General features: G+C 31.1%; 1 protein-coding gene across 5 annotated transcripts in view; it reads left to right on the forward strand.

Moving 5' to 3' along the window:
- The first annotated feature begins 408 nt into the window (after nt 1–408).
- LOC129320367 (uncharacterized) overlaps nt 409–22,069 on the forward strand; it is a 34,601-nt gene continuing 12,940 nt past the window's right edge. For 2 of the 5 annotated variants that reach the window (XM_054965788.1, XM_054965792.1), the window contains exon 1: nt 409–947. In XM_054965788.1, the coding sequence (XP_054821763.1) occupies nt 469–947 (479 nt within the window). In that variant the 5' untranslated portion in view covers nt 409–468. Of the gene's footprint in view, nt 948–4,106; nt 7,850–22,069 lie in introns of those variants that run through there. The other 3 variants (XM_054965789.1, XM_054965790.1, XM_054965791.1) reach the window with 3 other exon arrangements.

Consider the following 22,069-nt stretch of genomic DNA (forward strand, 5'->3'; position numbering starts at 1 on the left):
TAGTGGCTGCATGGGTGTGGGATTGTCGGTGACAATTGCAGAATTTAAAGTATGTCTCTATATAAAAATTTTAAAAGTATATCATGTCACTTTTTTTATTAAGAATAATTTTAAAAATATATTTTAAATATTTTTTATAAGTCACACCATGACTTAAAAATATAATTAAATAAATATTTTAAAATGTACACTATAAATGGAATAGGAGAAAGTACTTCTTTTACTTTTTATTTCAAAATTAAGCATATGTAGTTAGTTATTAATTTTACTTAAAAATTGAGTAAAATATACTAACCACTTCTTAAAAAAAAATAAAACAAAACAAAAGAGCCAATATCTTCAAGCAACATTGTTGACTTTGTGTCCTGAGCTTCTTCTATTTATACTTAGGACTCCATCACTCGCCATTACGCTTCCTGCAAAGCCAAATCTTCTTCATAGCGCTTTGCCATTAGCAATTAATTAACCATGTCTTCTTCTTCAGCCTCTTCATCTTCCAAATCCAAATCCAAATCCACAACCTTCGGATACGATTTCTTCATAATTTTGAGAGACCCAGATGAAGGTCGTGCACTGAAAGCCTCCCTCGAAAACTCTTTACAACAGGCTGGATTCACAACTTTCTTTGACGATGATGACGGTGGCGGCGATCTGAAGCCGCAGCAGGAGAATCGGTTCTCCTCCATCCACCATGAGACCATAAAAAGGTGTAGATTTGTTTTGTTTAGTTTCACACAAAACTTCCAGGAGGCTGACTTGTATCTTACTGGAGTGGAGGATGTCCTGTGGTATCGTGATACTATGAATAAAATAGTTCTCCCAGTGCTCGATGGAGGGAGCCAGGAGCAAGTGCATGAGCTGTTGGAGAGTTCGAGTCGAAGATCATATGACAACATGCGAATCGCTACTTGGCTATCCGGCTACACACTGCTGCCACGTGATTTAGGGTAACAAATCAATTTTTAATTATGATCTTACTTTATGCTTTTTACCATTTAAATAATTTATAGAATCTATAAATTGTTTAGGTTCTAATATCATGTACTCTCTCCGATCCACTTTATTAATTAATTATTTTTTAAAAGGGTTAAGTGATTTAATTTATAAATTATTAGATTGATAATGATATTTTATTTAAAATAAAATGTTTAAACTACCCTTAAAAATAAGAGAAAGAGAGAAAAACATAAAAATATTATATAGTTATATTTATTTTTTGAGAGTTATGTTTGAAATTTATTAATTTTTATTCCTTGTATTTTTATTGTATTAGTATTAATAAAATTGATAGAAATAATTTATAAATAAGACCGGAGACTTTTAGCTTGGACTTGAATCCCTACAAAGATGTCAACGATCTAGATTTCAAAATATATATATACACACAATTTATATAAACTATAAAAAATTTAATAAATTCACTTGATAATCAATTTTGAACCGTTCAAAAGATTTAATTTAATATTCAAATTTTAATAATTTTTACAATAATTGACTATCCAGTTATATTTTTGATAGTGAAAATTTAATTTTTTTAATTTTTTATTATTTTTATATATTTTGTTTTGGTAAGTAATATAATATTAAAATTTAAAATATGGTTATTCTTCTAACATGAAATTTTTAAAAAAATTATAGGTTAAAAACTTTAAATCTAAAATGTTTAGCATAAATTTACATAGTCAATTTATAAATTAGGACCCTTTAAAGCTCAGAGTGGTGATCAAGTAGTGTTATCAAATTTTTCTTATAGTTTTATAATTTTTAATAAACGTAAAAATGAAAAAATTTAAATCTTTTCAGTGCAATCCTTGCTCTATATTCTATACAGTGGAGGGACTCCGAAATATAAATCCTTTTGGCTTTTGAGTATAATGTTATGATTTGACATATTCAACCATTGGTTAAGATGACGATTGGATTTCTTCGGTTATTATCAAGAGGAAAGTGAAGAAGAAATTGGATTGTGGGACACATTTGGTTTGAGTCATGTGGTCATGTGACGAGAATCTCAAATTTTTGCACTGTTAAATTAGATTTGATGATTTAAATTTCACAATTTTTAAAAATATATATTTAATTTGAACGATTTATATTTGCAGTAAAAAAGAAATGGAGAGAAATAATAAGAAAGAGAAACCCACCCTAAAAATTGGTTGGCTAGAAAAGTCTTTTGAGGGGAAGATGGGGTGTTATTGGTTTTTTATATTTTAAAGCTTCAATTTCATTAATTTTTCATACCAAATAAAAATTATGATGCAATTCTATTTAAATTCTTATTCATACCAAATACGATTACCAAAAAAAGATTTTAAAGCTGATTTAGAATATTCTTATCCAATTCCTTTCAATAATTTTTTTTACCACAAAAAAATTTTCAATCAAAGGGCTAAGTGTCAAAGTGAGAGCAGGGATTTGGATCTCGTGCAATATATTTTGTGCTGTGGTTAGGAAGTGAAGAGATTCTGATAGTGCATTCTATCTAATGGCTGAATAGAGGCGCACAAAGAACATTATCATCAGCAAAGCTTATAAGCTTTTTTTATGTAACAAAAACTCTTTTTTTGTTTTTTTTAAGGATGATGCAGAGCGTGGATTCTATCTAATGAATATTCTCTTTTTTTTTTAACAATAAAAAAGTTACTTCATTATTTAAACCAAAACGATGTAGTGTGGATTCTATCTAATGAAATGTTTTTTTTTTTTTCATTTTAACAATTCTGCAAAAATCGTACTCTACTTTTGGCTTCTCTCTCATACAATGTTTAGGAGAAATTAAAAAACAAGGAATGGAACAAATGAAAATTTATTTTTTTTTATTTTAACCATACATGAAAAAAAATTAGGTTTTAAAGAGTAGGAAAAAAAAATTGTATGCTTTGTAACTTTTTGTGCACCTCTCTTTTCCTAATTATTGGAATAACTTGTTTACTGGGAAAAGAAATAGGTAGAAGTGCATTACCCCTTTAATCAAAACTAGAGCTTGGTCCTTCTTGAACCTAGTTAGTTTGGCCTTGACTTCCTTCGTACCCTCCCCTTGGAATTTCCTCTTATAATGAAGCACCTTGTTAGCATAGGAAAGATTATGGTGGTTATTCCATGATGGGTTTTAGGTGTTGAAGTACATCCTTCCACCTTGGCCTCCTCTCCCTTGATTGAATTGTTGCCTCCCATACATAGCATTCACTTGTTTGACTTGATATGGACAATTAACATCTACATGCATGGGTGAGCCACATATAGTACAAGAGTAAGGCATAAGAGAATTGGACATACTTACATTGCTTGCATATGGGGAACCTTGGGGTGGAAAACGCATGGCAACTTGAGAAATTTGGGCCACATTACCTTGGCTAAATGTACCTTGTGAATTAGAAAGCATTTTACCTTTCTTCAAAGCAAGCAATTCATGTTGATTATCATTTAAACCCGCATTCATGGAAGACACATTTCTTTTATTCCTAATGGAGTATTGACCTCCATTGGTAGCCGTCTTTTCTAGAAAATCCTAAGCTTTCAAGGCACTAAGGTCAATAAGGGAACCCACCGCTAGCAGCATCAATGTTCACTTTGTCTTTAGGAGTCAAACCATTATAAAAGTATTGGTTTAGGTTCTCACTTGTAATTTGATGGTGAAGGCATTTAGCCAAAAGACTCTAAAATCTAGTCCAATACTCATAAATATTTTATCCTCACTTTGCATAACACTATAGATTTGTTTCTTGGGATTTAAAAATTTAGAGTTTGAAAAAAATTTCTCAAGAAACAATCTTCTCAAATCAGCCCAAGTGTGAACCCTAATGTAAGAGGGGTTGTTAAAATACCACTATTTGGCAACACTTTCTAAAGTAAACATAAAAGCCTTAGCTTGAACCTCATCTACCCTAACATGTGGGGGTTTCATGTTTTTGCACACAAGGAAGAAATTATGGAGGAACCTATGGCAATCCTCACTAGGGAGCCCATAGAACTTAGGAAGAGCATTTAGCAATAAGTGTTTTAACTCAAAGTTTACCTCATTTGGAGCTACTTACAAATCATAAGGATTTTCATCTCAAGTAAGTTAGATAACTTGCTTAATGAACCTCTCCTCTTATTGTTCCTAGGATGCTCATGCCTATTATTTACTACATGCTCTTGGAAGGTGTGTGGATCAACTAGCTAGGAATGCCCATCATGATAGCGTTGACTTGCAAATTATGTAGATGGTTCCTATGAACTATTTTAATTTTTTTTTACTCAGAAATACCTGCCATTTCGATGGCAAACTAGTGTCTTGTTTTCCTTCCTATTAAACTAAGCTTTCCATGATATTCCAAAAAAAGTGGATAGAATGTACTATCAGGATTTCTCTACTTCTCATTTACTACACCAAATATATTGCATGGGATCTAGGCATGAGAAAGTAGAAGAAATGTTTTCACCTATCATTAATTTGGTAAGATATTGATTTACAATTTATTGATAGGATTGTAGTCAAAAACTGATTAATACTAAATTAATATATTTTCTAATTTACATATTATAATATAATAAAAAATTTATAAATATTGTGATTTGTTATTGATAAATATGTGATTAATATTATAATTTTTAGACAAAAATATTAAGAAAATGGTAAATCATGCATTGGGTATTTTTAAGAGATATACTGTAGGGATCAATGTATTGAAAATTGGACTAGTTATTAAACTAGTTTAGACAATGGTTCAAGGGTTGATGGTTCAACTAGGGTCAAACTAGAATCAAACCTGTCTTGATAAAATAATATAATTGAAATAAATGGACGTTAATTCTTAAAACATTCATTCGTATCAATGTCTTTGGAACTATTTCACTTATTATTAATATTAGTTCATGTCAAATTTTAGTTTTTCCTCTTCCTTTTCCCAATTATTTTGTCATTTTTAAGTATGCAATCACATTTCTTTAGAACCCACCATTCTCCCTCCCTCTTTTTCTCTTTCATCATGAATCACTCTTCCCTCCCTCACTTTTTCTCTTTCTTCCTCCTTCAGTCCTCCCTCCCTTACTTTTCTTTCTTTGTCTTTTTCTCTCTTCCTTCTTTTCGAATGCCATTTCCCTCTCCCATCATCCATTTTCACACCTCCACATCTCCTAACCTTCCTTTTAGATGCACTAGCACATGTAGAAGGAAGAGTACAAATTATGGTAGTAAAGACAAACTCCCTCACTCTGGGTTTAAGGTTAACGACTGAGAATGCTAATAAGAGAAGGAAGTTGCTGCACCTAGAAATGAAGACAAAGATGAAGGTTGAAGGAGGCTAAATTTGAGTATTAAGGTAGAAGGATTTGATCTAGTGTACTTGATTTTTTTAATGCTTTGAACCTTTCTAGAACAAGAAAAACATTGGACCACTTGACCCAATCTAACTTGTGGAGTTAAGCGATCAAATATGGTAGATTCTCAGGTCACTTAGGTCAACTTTCAAGCAATAAAATTATCAAATCAGCTGGGACACATGACCGATTTTCCAGTTGGATCAGACAACCATTTTAGTTTTTCATACTATGGTAGGGACTAGTTGAGCTTTATGTATAGCTGATGTGAGTGAGAAAATTAAACTTCATACATGGGAAAGAAGAGGAATTCTCTTGAGATGCTAGGGTTTGCACTTACTACATTTTCTTTCTAAATTTTCTCTCTACGAGAAAAGAAATTCTGTGAGTAAAATTATTTTTTCCATTGTCAATCCTTATCTATTTTTTTTTGTGAATATTGCCCAAGAGAACTCATTTTTAACCTAGGTAGCAACAAAATCTGCCACTCTAAGGTGTTCTTCTTCATTACGCTCTTCTTTTTACACTCTTCTTCTACTACTATTACTTCTTTACTACACTCTTCTACTGCCATGATTTTGAGTTGTTTAAGCCTTGATTCAGAGCATCAAATTTGATTCACTAATATAAAAATGAGATTGAGGAGCATGCATTAAGTTGTTTAAGGAAATATGAGGACCCTCAATTTCCTTTTTGCCATGATTTTGACATGTTTAAGCCTTGAGTTGTTTAATTAAGCCACATGCGTTCTATTTGATTTCCTTGCTTTTCGTTCGATTTCCCTTCCCTTTAATTTTTCATTTTTTTAAAATAAAGGTCGCTTTTTCTTTTTTCCTTCATGAAAGCTTGAGGAGCAAGTTAGGTAATTATAGGATTTGCCACAACCTTATAGGTTTGATTTTACATTTTGCATAAAGGGAAACAAAGATGTTAGTGTATTATTGTAATATTATCTATAGCTCTACTATGCAACCCAGTTTTTGATATTTGATGACTTACATTAAAACAGAGTGCTATTTAACTTTTAAATTTTATTTTAAATTCTAATTCTTAAATGGCTACCTCTTGTCACTGGAATGAAATCAATGACCTGATCACAAAAGCCATATCACAAGAAGGCTTACAACTTCATGTGAAAAAAGTGCTTCTCCTAATAGAGTTAGCTCATATAAAACCAGTCATAGTCGAAATATGGGGAGTTGGAAGAATTGGCAAAACTACTCTTGCTAGATCTATTTTTGATAGAATTGGTCACAATTTTGAGAGTAAAAGTTTCCTTGAAAATATCAAGCATGTATGGGACAAAGATAATGGTTGATTTCTTCTATAAAGGCAACTTCTTTTAGATATTTCTAAAAGTGAACACGAATAAATAGAGAATGTACTCTATAAAAGAGCCATTGTAGTCCTTGATGATGTCAATCACATAAACCAAATCAAGGATCTTTATGGAAATAATGGTAAGTTTTATTATGGGAGCTTGATATTAATTACAACAAGAAATAAAGATTTACTTGGTCCTTTGCTAACATATCATATCAAGTAAAAAGGTTGGACAATAATGAGTCTGTTCAGCTTTTTAGCTGGTATGCATTTAAGAAATCTAGTCCAGCAAATGATTTTGCAAACCTTTCAAGGAAGGTAATTGCTTTATGTGAAGGACTACCATTAGTTCTTGAAGTTATTGGCTCTCTACTGTATGAAAGGACAATACCTGATTGGAAAAAAGTATTAAATACATTGAAAAAAGTTCCTAATGGTGAAATACAACAAAAGTTGAAAATAAGCCTTGACTACTTGACTAATTCAGAGAAAGAGTTATTTTGTGATATAGCCTATGTTTATGGTGGTCAAAGTAGCCACTATGTTAAAACATTGTTAAAGGGATCAAAGTTATATGTAGAAGAGGGAATGCATAAAATGATTAAACGGAACCTTATCAAGGTTGTGAATGGTAAAATTCATGTTCATGATTTACTTCAAGAGATAAGAAGAGGAATTCATCTTAATAAGCAAAATCTCAATTATGTCCACGATGTATTCTTAAGTTTTGGAGGAGAAGATACCTGTAAATCATTCACTACTCATCTTTCTCTTTCCCTAAAACAAGTAGGTATTAAGGTCTTCATGGATGAAGAAGGGATTGAAAGGGGAGAAAATATTTCAGAGTCATTATTTCAGGCCATTGAAAACTCGAGATTTTCAATCATCATATTCTCACAAAATTATGCTGGCTCTAGTTGGTGCTTGCATGAATTACAAAAAATCATGGAGTGCTACAAAACAACTCATCAAGAGGTTTTCCCTATATTCTACAATGTGCAACCATCTGAAGTTTGTAAACAACAGAATGCATTTGGAAAGGCATTAGAAAGGCTTATAATAAGACCCTCGACTAATAAAGGTAATAAATTGACAAACGATTTGAAGAGAGTCCTTGTTGAGGCTGCTAACTTATCAGGATGGGATATGTAAAACTACAGTATTGTTATTTTCTTTTCCTTATTTCTTGAAATGGTCAAATTCCTTAAGTTCATTTTTCTACATATTTTTTTGATTGAGTTCTTTAATTTTGTTTGCAACATGGATGTGTTCATGATTAAGCTAGTTTTACTTACTTACCTAGCTACATCTAATTAAACGCTAAATGAACATGAAATAATCCTAGTTAAATATCCACAAAATGGAATGTAAAAAGTTATATTGATGTGTTTAATTCATAAAAAAAGGAATCTTGGTACATTATACATGTATAGCTCAAAATTACCAAAAAGAATAGTTTAAAAAATAGATGAATAAAAAATGTATTTAACAAAGCCACCAAAAACTATTTTAGGTAATAAGAATGATGCAATCTGTGAATAAAAGTTCATGACTTTAAACCTCCTAGTCTACAAAAGATATATTTAACAAAGCTAGATTAGATAAAACAATAAAATAAGGTAAGGTGTAAGTAGAGGTTGAGGATCTCAAAGCCTCCTACTGTGATAATGAAAGAAATTGTATTTACAAAGCATATGACGGCCAAAAGTAACTAAAGTAGCATATTATAAGTGAATGTTAAATGCTTATATTAAATGTGTAAAATTATGGTATTCCTTTTATGTTTAAATATAAGAGAAAATAACAAATTCACACAAGTTAAGAAAGTTAGTTAAGTATAATAATGATGCTTGGAATTTAAAAATATGGACTAAATTATCTCCATAATTAATGAAACAAATTTGTCTAGGAAAAATAAAAATTGACTTTATGAGGGACAATTTGAAAAAAATGTGATAAATGCTTCTAGAAATTTACAATTTTAGTCAAGTAAAAACAAAGAGACACATGATAGTTTCTCTTATATTTGAAAATGGAAGGAGTAGTTGGTAAAAATTTCCTTTCCCCCTTCTTTTTGCCAATAAAAAAAGTCTTAACTTACTATTAATCATCATGTGTATATATAATTTGTAGGTGTTGATAATGTTGTTTATAATTGAATGGTAAAAATAATAGCTTTTGCTTAATTGATAAAAAGCATTTACTGTTACTTCATTGGTGATTTTCTTACATAAAAAAAATATTTTTTTGCCCTTGAACTATTCCCCAAGAACATTTAGTGTCCTAAACAATTTTTCATAGTAATTTCACCTCTAAAGTAATTAAAACATAGCATATTTGGCCATGATTCTAAATACTCCAATGTTGACTTAAATTTGACAACAAATGTTTACCAAGTGGATTTAAGTTAAGGTGTAATTTTCTCCCTAAACTATTCTTTGAGGAGCACCCAATGTCCTAAACTATTTGCATCGTAGCAATTTTGCCCTTAATGTAATTAAAATGTAGCAAAAATACACCTTAACTTGGATCCACATGGCATGACAAGTGGCATTTTTGATCAAGTTTAAGTCCCAATCAACATTTCTAACGGTAAATGTTGGGGTATTTAACGTCAAGGAAACATATGCTATGCTTTAATTACTTTAATGAAAAAATTGCTCCTTAAGGAATTTAGACATTGATTACTCCTTAAGGAATAGTTTAGAAGTAAAAATGTACCTTAACTCTATTATATTTTCAATGAAAGTCACAAACTTATGCATAAAATATATATATATATATATATATAGGCTAAAGGTGTAAATTTGGCCACAAATTATTTTTTGAGAGCATCTGGTAGCCTAAACTATCAAATGGTGCACAATCATAAACTTTTAAAAATGAAACATCCAATAGCCTGCCGTTAACTTTAGCTAACAGTCGTTATGTGGGGCCCATAATGACATGTGATGCAACACGGGCACGATACATCAACATGGTAAAGGTGCAAATTTAGCCACGAACTATTTTTCAAGAAGCGCTGAGTAGCCTCTACTATAAAAAATGGATGATCTAACACCTCCCTTTCAATTTTAACCAAATATCATTTATTTTCATACTTATAAGGCCCATAAAGCATTAATCTCTCTATCTTCTTACCTTCATTCTCAATCTCAACTCGAGAAGAAGAGGTTCAAAAAGTTTTTATCTAAAGATATTCATGAAGACGATGCTAACAAAGTACAAGAAACAATTCATAACTAAATTAAGCTAGAATCAAACTTTTATCATGCCCAATAAAATCAAGTTTCTACTTTATTAGCATTGTCTTTGTGAATATTTCATATAAGAACTCATTAAACCTCTTCTGGAACTTATATTGAGAATAAAGACAAGAAGATTGAAAATATTAATACTTTGTGGGCCTCAAAAGTATGAAAATATATGGTGTTTGGTCAAATTTGAGGGGAAGGTACTGGTGGTCTATTTTTTTTATAGTGAAGGCTACCCAGCGCTCCACAAAAAATAGTTTGTGGCTAAATTTACACCTTTACCATGCTGACATATTGTGCCCGTGTCATGCCACGTGTATTATGGGCCCCACATAACGTCTGTTAGCTAAAGTTAATGGTGGGCCACTGGATGCTCCATTTTTTAAAATTCATGATTTATTGTGCACCATCTAAAAGTTTAGGCTACCAGATGCTCCTAAAAAAAGTTTGTAGCTAAATTTGATACTTTACCCTATATATATATGTAAGTGAAAGTAACTTAATACGCATAGGGATATACTCCCTTTATCCTTATATATAAAATATTTTTAAACCAAATCATGCAAACCAATAAAAGTTAGTTATCTAGTTAATAGCATAACAACATTCTAATTTTGCCCCTAATTATTGTAAATAAAAAATGATCTATTTTTTCATAGTAAACTAATAAGAGTACTTACCTTTTTCTCTTTCCAATTTAATAAAGGTATAATAATCTATTCATTAAAAAATATGCTAACAACCTCTTATATTTAGGGATAAAAAAGATTTTAAAGACCTCTTATATATAAGGATGGAGGGAGAATATATTATATATAGCAGGGCATAATATACCATATGAATCTCTTGTACTCACATCTTCTAGAGTTAGGCCATAATAGTTGAGCTGATGATCAAGGGTGGTATATTAATTTATTGTTATCATTTATAGCTATTATAGTTTTGTACTATGAATTTTAATGATTCTTACTATAATTCTTGTCATCTTATTTCTTGTTGTTACTAGAATTGAAGTTGAGTTACTGGATGATGTTGTCAAAACAATCATAATGAGGCTAGACAATAGCAAATACATATTTGTTGCTTGCTATCAAGTGGGTTTGGAGTCTCGAGTGCAAGATATCATCCAAGTGCTAAGTAGTGATTCAAATGAGACAATCATAGTCGGCACTTAGGGGATGGGAGGGATTGGCAAGACAATAATGGCCAAGGCTATTTACAATGAAATGGGCAGAGGTTTTATAGGAAAGAGTTTCCTTACAAACATTAGGGAAGTTTGGAAGCAAGATAATGATCAAGTTGAATTGCAAGAACAACTTCTTTCTAGCATCTTAACAACAAGAAGGATAAGCTACCAAATGCAGAAATGGGAAAATCTCTAATCAAGGAAATTCTTTGTAAAAAAAAGAGTATTTCTTGTATTAGATGATGTGAGTAGTGAAGACCAACTCAAAGTTTTATGTAAGGATCATGGATGGCTTGGATAAAGTAGTAGGATAATTATCACTACTAGAGATGAACGCTTGCTTCAGTTCCTTCAAGTAGATATACTATTGAATGCAAGGGAAATGGATGATAATGAATCTATTGAGCTTTTCAGTTGGCATGCATTTAAGAAAGTACTTCCTGAAGAAAATTTCATTGAACTTTCAAGAAAGGAAGTATCATATTATAGAGGACTTCCACTAGCTCTTAAAATCCTTAGGTCATATTTGTTTGATAGAGAAATACCTTATTGGGAAAGCACTTTGAATAAATTAAAATGAATTTTGAATGGCAAAACATATGAAATTTTAAAGATAAGTTATGATGGTTTGAGTGACCAAATGGAGAAGGAGCTATTCCTAGACATATGTTATTTTTTCATTGGGAAGGATAGAAGTTATGCTACTCAAATATTAGATGGTTGTGGTCTTAATGCAGAAATTGGAATTACTCATCTAATTGAAGGAAGCCTTTTACAAGTTGTAAAACTTAGAAACAAGAATAGGCTCGACATGCATGACTTACTACGTGATATAGGAAGAGCAATCATTTGTGAGCAATCACCAAGAAAGCCTGAGAAGCATACAAGATTATGGAGTAATGATGATGTGTTGCATGTGTTAAGAAAGAACATGGTAAGAATGTTTTTGAATAACTTAATTTTACAGTTTAATAAATTTTTCATTGAAATCTTGATACTTATTTCTTCATCATTCATTATGAACTCCTTAAGTTGTTGATTATATGTTATATTGATTTTGTTTTCTCTTCTTTTCCTATTTCATAGGGAACAATAACTATTTAGGGATTGTCTTTGAACATGCTAGGAAAAAATTCAATATCATTGAGTACTAAGGCATTTGAGAATATGGAAGGGCTTCATTTACTCAATTTTGATAATGTACAACTTAATGGAGACTATAGTTATCTATTAAAGGAATTAAGATGACTTTGTTGGCATAGATTTCCCTTGAAAAACTTACCAACGAACTTTAACCTAGAAAGATAGTTTCCATTGACTTAAAGTGGAGTAACCTCACAAAAGTATGGGAAGAAAGCTAGGTATTTACAATGAACTTTGTGAATTAAACATTAGTAGCAAGATTTATGTTCTTTTTCCATCTATTTTATTGTTTCTACATATTTATCATGATTTTTATCTTGGGATAATCTTCTTGCATAGGTGTTGGAATGGTTAAAAGTTCTCAATTTGAGTCATTCTTATTACCAAATAGAAACACCTGACTTTTCAGAATTACCATACCTTAAGAAGTTGATGCTTAAAGATTGTCCAAGTTTATCTATGATTCACCCCTCCATTGGAGATCTTAGGCATATTAGTTCATTGAATTTAAAAGATTGCAATGGCCTAAAGCATCTTCCAAGAAGTATATATGACTTGAAATCATTGAAAACTCTCAATCTTTTTGGTTGTTCCAAGATTGAAAGGCTGGATGAAGATATTGAGAAAATGGAATCCTTGACAATTTTGGTGGCAAGTCAAACTGCTATAACACAAGTACCCATTGCTTTAACGAGAATGAGGAAGCTAAAATATGTTTCTTTATGTAGTCATGAAGGATTGTCACATGATGTATTCCCATCTCTTATTTTTTCATGGATGCCCCAATATATCATTCAAAGTCCTTGTTTCAAGCATATGGAATAATGCCATCTTTAGTAAAGTGTCTTTCACATCCTTTGTTTGACAAAAGTCATAGATCATTCAAAGTAATGCCAAAAACATCTCAAGCTTCATGTAAAAAGGCTTCAACATTGATTGGTTTTCATGAGCAAGTAGCTCACTTGAAAAGTTCAGAAACATTCATGAGTTCTGTCACTATCCATGTAGGTGAGTTCAATAATGTAATTATCAATACACTTTTGAAGGTTATTTCACAGGTTATTCTCTCTATCTCTATTATACTAACAATACATATATAGCTTGTTTGGACTTTGGAAGAGCATCTTTCTTATACATGTTTAACTTAAATGTGCAATATGCTTTTATTAGTATCATGTGTGCACATATAATAATGGCCATGTATGTGTGTAAATGCATATAATAATTCACATTAATTATATACTTTTAATCTTGAAGTGTTGAAAATAATGATAGAAGTGAATAGCAATGTCTATTTTAATTTTGAATAGCTTGTAAGTGTTTAGAAAGTGTCAATTTCTTTAAAACAGTGTCAAATGTCTATTATGTAAATCAAACAACATTGACATACATGTAATTTTGATTAGCTCATACATGCTTTGTAAGATTTTAAAGCATGTTGCATTGCGTATTCAAATATTGGCTTGTAATATATTTATCTTCGTCTACATAAAAATATTTTCTTCCATTTAATTTTGAAATATATCTAACCCAATTTTAATTTCAAAACCCACTCTTAACCATTTAAGTTATAAAGACATGCAAGTACATTTTTGTTTGTAATTAAAAATAATGTTTAAGAGTGGCTGCTGATACATTTATATTTATAAATACCCTTTTGTCTATATGGTTAATATAATTGGGCTCTTCTTTATTATAATTATGGTTCAAGGATGCAATGGAAGAGGGTTTGGAGTTAATTTTCTTCCTGGAGACAATCATCCTCATTGGAAGAATTTTAAAGGTGAAGGATCTTCAATAATATTTGAAGTGCCTCACATTATTGGTAGAAGCTTGAAAGGATTGATTCTATACATAATCTATTTGTCTTCTCAATATAACATTACATCTACATATCCTATTAGTGTCTTGGTATCAAATCATACAAAGGCTATAATTAAGTTCTACTAAAAAGATGCAAGAATTGCTTCAAAGGATAAAGATAATTGGCAAAACATAATTTCTAACCTGGAGCCTGGTAATAGAGTAGAGATTATAGCTACTTTTGCATGTGAATTAAAAGTGAAAAATGTAGTTCTCTATCTAATATATGATGAAGATGTTAGTAAGAGAATTATGAATTGAATGCTTTCAAGAGCATAATTGTATGAATAATGTTGTATATGTATCTTTGACATGAAAGCAAGCTATACAAATGTGCTTGCTTAGATCTAAACTATAACAATGGTTTTCAGTTGTCAAGTGGGTTTCTTTTTGGAGTAATGTCTTCTACTTACAAAAAGGTCACACATAAGTGTATATTCTAAAACTTATATGTGCTTTCTTATAGTAAAGCTATAGACTTTTTTGTTTTGCAACTTTTGCGTAAGATACAATCATATAAATAGATTGTTCACAATTTTTTTTCTCAAGCTTTTCTTTATGGTAGCAAAGTGTTATGTAATTTGGTCACCCAAGAGAAAGTGAATTAGTTATTCTATAAATTTTTTGAAAACCTTTTCCTAACTAAAAATAGATTTTGTTTCAAAACAAAGTTCAAAAGATGAGCTATTAAATTAAATAAAGTTTAGAGAATTACAGAAGCATCTTAACACAAGGATTTATAATGGATCAACCTAATTACTTAGCCTACGTCTAGTCCTCAAGATCACACTAAATGTTTCAATAATCACAAGCTTCTATGGGTGCTTGCCACCAAAATACAGTTACTAAGACTACAAGTCTTGAACTCTCTTTATAGACACTTACAAAACATTGTAAGCTAACATACAAGCACTTAGTAAAAACCTTTCTCTAAAATTTTAGAAGTAAGAATTAACCAATAACTATTATAAACTAGTGAACACTTATAAACCAATAACCATTTCAGAAGTAAGAATAAACTCACAAAAAGAGTAGATTGAAATATAGTGAACCCTTATAAACTAATAAATAGAGAACTTTTTCAAAAATACTTGATGTGATAGGTAAAACAATGAATGCAAGTAGTTAATTTGTTATCCACTCAACTAAATAAGGTTCTATTTATAATTACAGACCTTAAGTAACCATTTGCAGTTATTGCATTGTGTGTATAAAAGAAGAAACGGAGAAAAAGCACTTTATTTTTGAAACTTATTTAATACATGTTAGAACTCTAAAACTCGTGTGTTTTAGGTTTACTCTTACGTGGATGAGTAGTGCAGAAAAGGCTTTAAGAAGGCTTAGCTCAATACATGTGCGAAAGCTCATAAGCTTCTCTGGGAGGTTGAAACATTTATGGAGGCTATATGGATCTCATGAGGAATAGATGCAAGAATTGAATGACCTTTCGAACACTTGAAACTTGCATGGGTGACATCTAAAACTCATGAATTAGGTATTCTAGGCTCAAACTCTAGCAAACATGAGTAACAAGCTAAAACTCATGTGAGTCATACTGGAACTTGTAAGGATGAGTAAGTTTAGTAACTCAAGTTGCAACAAATAGGTGAATACTAGCAAGGATGGGATCATTATCCTTATGAAGGTGAGTAATCTCAAACCTTGGTTAATATTATCACTTAGAAATTCACATGTCTCACTATTAAAACTCACATGTTCTAATTGGTCAAAACCAAACTCCTCTCTGCCATTTTAAAACTCATGTGCTTAACCCCTTAAGCTCATATGTTTGAGTAGGTCAGAGACAACCTTTTCTTTAAAGCTTTAAAGATCGTGTGTTTCAAACTAAAACTTGCATGTTTAGGCATCACATAATCAAAGGCATTTTGGAACACTAAAACTTATAAGGATCACTTTAATACTTACAAGTATCACAAAAAAAACACTCAAAGAATAATCTAAGGCATTAACCTAGATCACGTGTGTTTTAGAGTAGAACTCATGAGGATTATATTAAAGCATCAAATGTACAAAGATATTTTCTAGGTTTAAAAACCATTAGTATGTGTGTGAGAGCTTAAGACTTAACTCTAAAAAATATTTTACTATGATATGAAAATGCAAGCTCTCATGTTTAAACATGTTTTTAGTATCAAGAACTAAGAGAACATAAAATACAACCTATAAAGCTAAGTCTTCTCTTATTCTTGCTCCTTTGCTCTCTTGAGATGATTTTGTCATAATTATTCTTATAACCTACAAAAAAAAACCTTTTACTTGAATTTCATTGTCATCAAAACAAAGTATTCAATATAAAACATTTTTTTTTGTTATGGTCATAAGGTTTAATTTAGTTGCTGAGTCTAGTTAGGTAGATATTAAGCAAGGCTCAAGATGCATAAGTAATAAATCATATTATTTGCATCATTTTTATTCTCTTTATTCTTAGATTTTGATATTTGTTTTGGGTTTTTTTGAACATTTTGGCATCCTTTGGATTTATTCTACTTAAATAAATTATCATAAATATTTATATGTTAAAGGGAAAAAATACCTATTAACTTGTTCTTTAGGAGTACTTAGTATCCTTAAGTGAACAAAGGTGTAAGATGAAAGTCCACCCAAGAGGGGATGAATTAGACTTAATAAAAATTTGACTAATTAAGTGAAATAAAAGGGATAAGTTAAAAGATATATTACTAAATAGATGAGAGTAGGGAAGAAAGGCTTATACAAATCAATTAGCTTAGTTTGGCTCTAACCACTTGAACCTATGTCTAGTCCTTAAGTTGCACTTGAGATTTTCTCCACTTACTCTACTATAATTAAGCCAAACACTAAGGGTAAGTCTCTTCTGTCCATTCCCTTCATCCTTCTCCATTTTCTTGAAGATTTGAATTAAGGTTTGCATAGGATGATGATTTTCAATTTATAATGGCTATAGGTCTAAACTTATTGACTTAAATGGAGTTAATGGGACTTGTTTAGATTAATTAAACCTAGAATTTATGGCTTTAATTATTTTAGGGGTATGGGTGCCATTAATATTCGAAAATGAACACTTGATGAGGTAATTGAGGTTAGTAAATGCTATTAATGGTAATGCAGAAGCTTAATGAAGTTATTGAGAGATAAAGACAACTAATGAACCCTATAGGCATGCCTAAATAAGAGAATTTGAGATTTTAAGAGTTTTGGAAGTGTTGAGAAAATATTAATAATTATTCTAATAGTGATGTTAATGTCAATTGGCATGATTAATTGTAGATTAATCATTTCCTGGCACCATTTGAGCTAAGTGAAGCTTGGAAGTGGTTATTTTGAGAGGAGAACATTTGAGCTCTCAAATTGACGTAACCAATTAAAGTTTAGCTTATGCAATTGTTTATTAATTGGTTATAAACATGTATAATTTGATTTGAAAATGTGACTATGTTTTTGAACATATTAAAAGATGCAATTATGATATAAAATAAATTTTCAGGTGTTTATTCTGAAAAATGAACTTGTGGTGTGGGAATATTTATGATGCTTTACTAGAATATGATAGAAAGTATATAAGTAAGAGAAATGATGAGTATGCTATGTATATATCTTGAATGGATTTGATGAGTTTCGATTGGGCATGCTATGAATTTAATATTTGATAAATATAGAATACAAAGAACTTGTTGAGTATCTGCATGTGTTAGAATAAGCATGAATTGCATTACATGATCATATGAGGTGGGAGTTTGTCTATAAGGAGAAGAGTAGATATTGGAAATCCACATGGTAAGGACACCATTAGGAGCTCAATGGCTTGCCTCTTTATTTTAGTATCCCACTTGATCTTTGAAGGACTATTGCATTTGTTTATTGAGGGACTTGAACCTAACTAGTTTCCATCAATTCATGAGAAAGCTAGATTAGGGGCACGACATCCATAGTTGTTAGTACTGTTACTCACAAGTGAGTGTAGTAGCCTTAACTGGGCATCTCCCTACAAGTGGAAGGCTTGGGTAGTCCGATGTCATGGATAAAGCCCACTAAACAGTCATTAATTTCATGTCAGAGGTATCAAGAAGGTATAAAGATGCCATTGATCATGCATATCTTGGACACATGGTTAGTATTATTATGGTCTTACATTTTATATTGAGGTTACATGGTTGTTAGTTTTGTCATCCTCTCATATTTTTATTGACAAGTCGTATGATTATATATTGTGACTATGAATGACATGATGATTATGATTAAGAATAATATGTGATAATTAATTAGTGCCCCTTATATTACTATAATTGATTGACATGTATTTGTATAAACTAGATTAACTTTGATTATTGAGTGGTTATACTCATTCATCTCTCTTCAATATTTACAAGACCTTGCTCGAGTCAGGATCGAGCAAAAGCACTAGAGCTTAGGATCTACTAAATCCTAACTGTGGGCCTTTTGTAGATTTAATTATGTATATTTTTTTGATAATTTCCCAACTAGGTTATCATAAAATTTTGACTACTTGCACTAATTGTGAAATTGATTTAAATGTGTATTTTACGCCTTGAGTTGTATATAATGTGGTTGCAAAGTCTATATAAGGAAAAGTACTAGTATAAGTAGGACAATGTGTAAATGTAAGGATATCATGAATTATGTGTTGATTTACGAGATTTAGACTTTCCCTTCTATTTCTATGGTGAAAGGGTTAAGCATGAAAATTATGAAATATGTGTTGTTAAATTGTAGTGGTGTGTTGTATAGCTTCTTTCCAGTCATTGAGTGTGATCTAAGGGTTTTATAAGCTTTTGGCACTTGGATAGAATATTAGACACCCAAGTTGTGTTTTAATGGTAAAAGGAGTGAGTTTAAAAATGAGTGTCTAAATTTTGATTGAAAATTTATTTACATGTGAAGCTAGTACCGTTAGATAAAGCTTGGAGAAATCTTTCTGTAGAGACCTAGATCACCTTAATTAGACTTCAAATAAAAATAGGGTGCGTCAAAAGTTAGCCTCCAAAGTTTTCATTTGACAACAACTATGCTGTCATGATCTATGCAATGTGTTGCTGCTCATTGTTTTTTAGAAAATGATACTTGTTCAGCATTTTTGCAAATTCTTTGATAAAAATTGGTATCCTATGTTTTCCATAACATGTTTTTCTCTTATTTAAGTTTATGATAATTTTGTAATATTTTAAGTTTTAAAAACTTGGGATCCATTATTATAAATTTTGCAAACTTGTTATCCTCTTGGGTTAGCCCTAAGATTACTTTAGTTTTAGTGTTGATTATGGATTAGTAAGGGTGACTTTACACCTATAATCTCTTTGAGAGGGAATATATTAGAAAAATACTTCTATCTTATTCTTTAGAGAATTAAGGGAAGAGTTCTCTTAGCTAAGTAAAGAGAGAGATTCCTTTGAGAAAAGTGTAAACTATTCACTGTCTTGAAGTGAGGTGTTGTAATGGCTCTCAAGTTCTTAGTCTAAACTTGTGAATGTATTATGGTAACAAATGCCTACTTAAACTTGTGTATTTAGAGGATAAAATCTCATAAGTGTTATAAAAACTGGATGTAAGCTAAGTGGTTGGGCTGACATAGGAAAAATTAATTTGTGCAATATCTTCTCTATCCCTACACCATTTATATTTAGCCTATTATATTCTTACTCTCTTGGTTCTTGGTTTTGAAAACTCTTATTCACTTTATCTTCAAGACCTTGATTTGATAAATTGTTTTTTAACCTTATGTGCTTAATCTATTTTCAAGTATTTCAGTTTTCTATTCTTCTATTTAAAAACCTTTTAAAACTTGATTTAAGTTTTCTATCTAGTGTAATACAAGCTCTTGGCAATTAAAGTACTTACATTTGCTTAAATTAGTGTTGATAAATTTTTGTTGCACCTTTCTTTTAGCAAGACTTCATGAAAAGTTATGTTTAGTCAAAAATTTATAAAACACCCAATTCACACCTTCTCTTGGGTGTAGTTGCCTAATCTAACATACATTATCTCCAACTTACTCTATTTAACTCCTATTAGTTTAAATATCATCATTTATAACCCCTACAATCCAATTTCAACACTTTAATGCCTAGGTCCATCTAAATTTGAAAACCCAAACATATAAACATGCAAAATCTCTGAACTTAAGTTTAGAACATTTAAACAAACCCCATTATTTCCATTAGAACTAATGGGTTTAGAGCTAACCCTTTCAAGATTGAGAACTATCATCTATTTCCTCCCACAACCTAATATCCAAAACATGTAGAGTGTAACCTCCGTTATATATACTCTATATATATAAAAGAAGATTACGGTGTTACCACATTGCTCATAACAATCAACAATTGTTTTGTTTGAAAAGCTTGGGTCTAAGACTCGTTTACAAAAATCATAATTTATAAGAGAAAAACACAATATAATCAGAGGAGAACATGGCAGAAGCAAATCATACACTCCTATAATACGTAGTGAACATAATCCACCAACATTCCTATCTCAATTGTATGCATTTTCATCACAAAAATCAAGTGGAAATTTGGTCTGTCCACCATGGCGTGCAGTACATATGCTGCGGCATATGACACAGAGCCACACACTCAACTTTTTTGCATCATTTGCCACAGCATGTGTTACCATGCGTTGTGGCGCGACTGTCTAATTTTTTGTTGTCATTTTGATAGCAAAAATAACAAATTTCTAGCGTACGCCATTTTCACATACAACATCCGATTGGAGTGATTCAAGCACCTAAACGAAGCTTAGCTCGTAAGCTAACTAATGAGATAAGTTTAGACACAATCTAACAGTTTGATCAAAATTTAAACACCCGAGTGCAAAAAGTTACTTTTTCTAAATTTTATGCACTTAGGCGCTCAAATTGATCCCTTTCTCTCATTAGATCACATAAAGTCTTGAATCAAGTCCAAAAAAACCTAATATACTTAATTGACCATATTCTATCACAATTATACTCATATATCAAAATTTGACCCTTCTACAATTAATTTTCACATTTTTAACATTACACAAACTTGCCATTTCTTAGCATAACTTAGTCCACTAGGCCATTTCCCGACACATTTGTATACATTCATGTTCACAATATAATCTTAGCCCTAAATTACTCATTTCATCATAATTTATCACTTAGCTTAAGATTCACCAACACAAACATACTCAATCATAGCCCTTTAATTCAATTCAACACATACACATAATCAGGCTAGATTTCACAAAATCTCTACTCAAATCATGTATAGCAACTCATATACAAATACACACACAATTCTTAGTTAAGTTTGTTACATAAACTCTGAGTCCACACAGCTTCCAACAACTCAAGCTAGTCTATACGACCATCACTAATATCGCCTCACATCCTGGTATATCTTTGTAGCTCTCAGTTAGATTGTGTACTTGCTATAATGAGCCTCACTTAAGATAACCTTCCTCAATTCAATATCATTAGGCACACAAACCTTATCTCGGTAAACTATAAAACCATCATCATTGAAACTGAAATGAATGGCTCAATTTACTTCAATCTCTTCTCTAATCCTCAAAAGACTCTCATCTTCTAACAGTGCCACACTTAACTCTCTCTAGAAATTATTACTAATCTTAATGAAATAGGCACCAATTAATGCCTTCAGTGGTGCATCCTACTGCAACTCAACAAATGACTTCATCAATCTGTACTCTCACGCCATTAAACTTGCCACATGCAAAGTCTTCCAGGTTAATGCATCAGCAACCACATTAGTTTTATCTGGATGATATTTTAACTCAAAGTTATAATCCTTAAGAAGCTCCGTCCATCTCCTCTGCCTCATATTCAGCTCCTTTTGATCCACCAAGTATTTCAAACTCTTATGGTTACTAAACACAGTGAACACTACACCATATAGGTAATAGTGCCAAATCTTTAAAGCAAACACTATAGCTACAAGCTTTAAATCATGTACTGGATAGTTCTTCATGCAGCCTCAATTGTTGAGAAGCATAA

The sequence above is a fragment of the Prosopis cineraria genome, unplaced genomic scaffold, assembly GCF_029017545.1.
Source record: "Prosopis cineraria cultivar Desert tree isolate PC_DT_omini unplaced genomic scaffold, ASM2901754v1 PC9, whole genome shotgun sequence".
Taxonomy (NCBI): Eukaryota; Viridiplantae; Streptophyta; class Magnoliopsida; order Fabales; family Fabaceae; genus Prosopis; species Prosopis cineraria.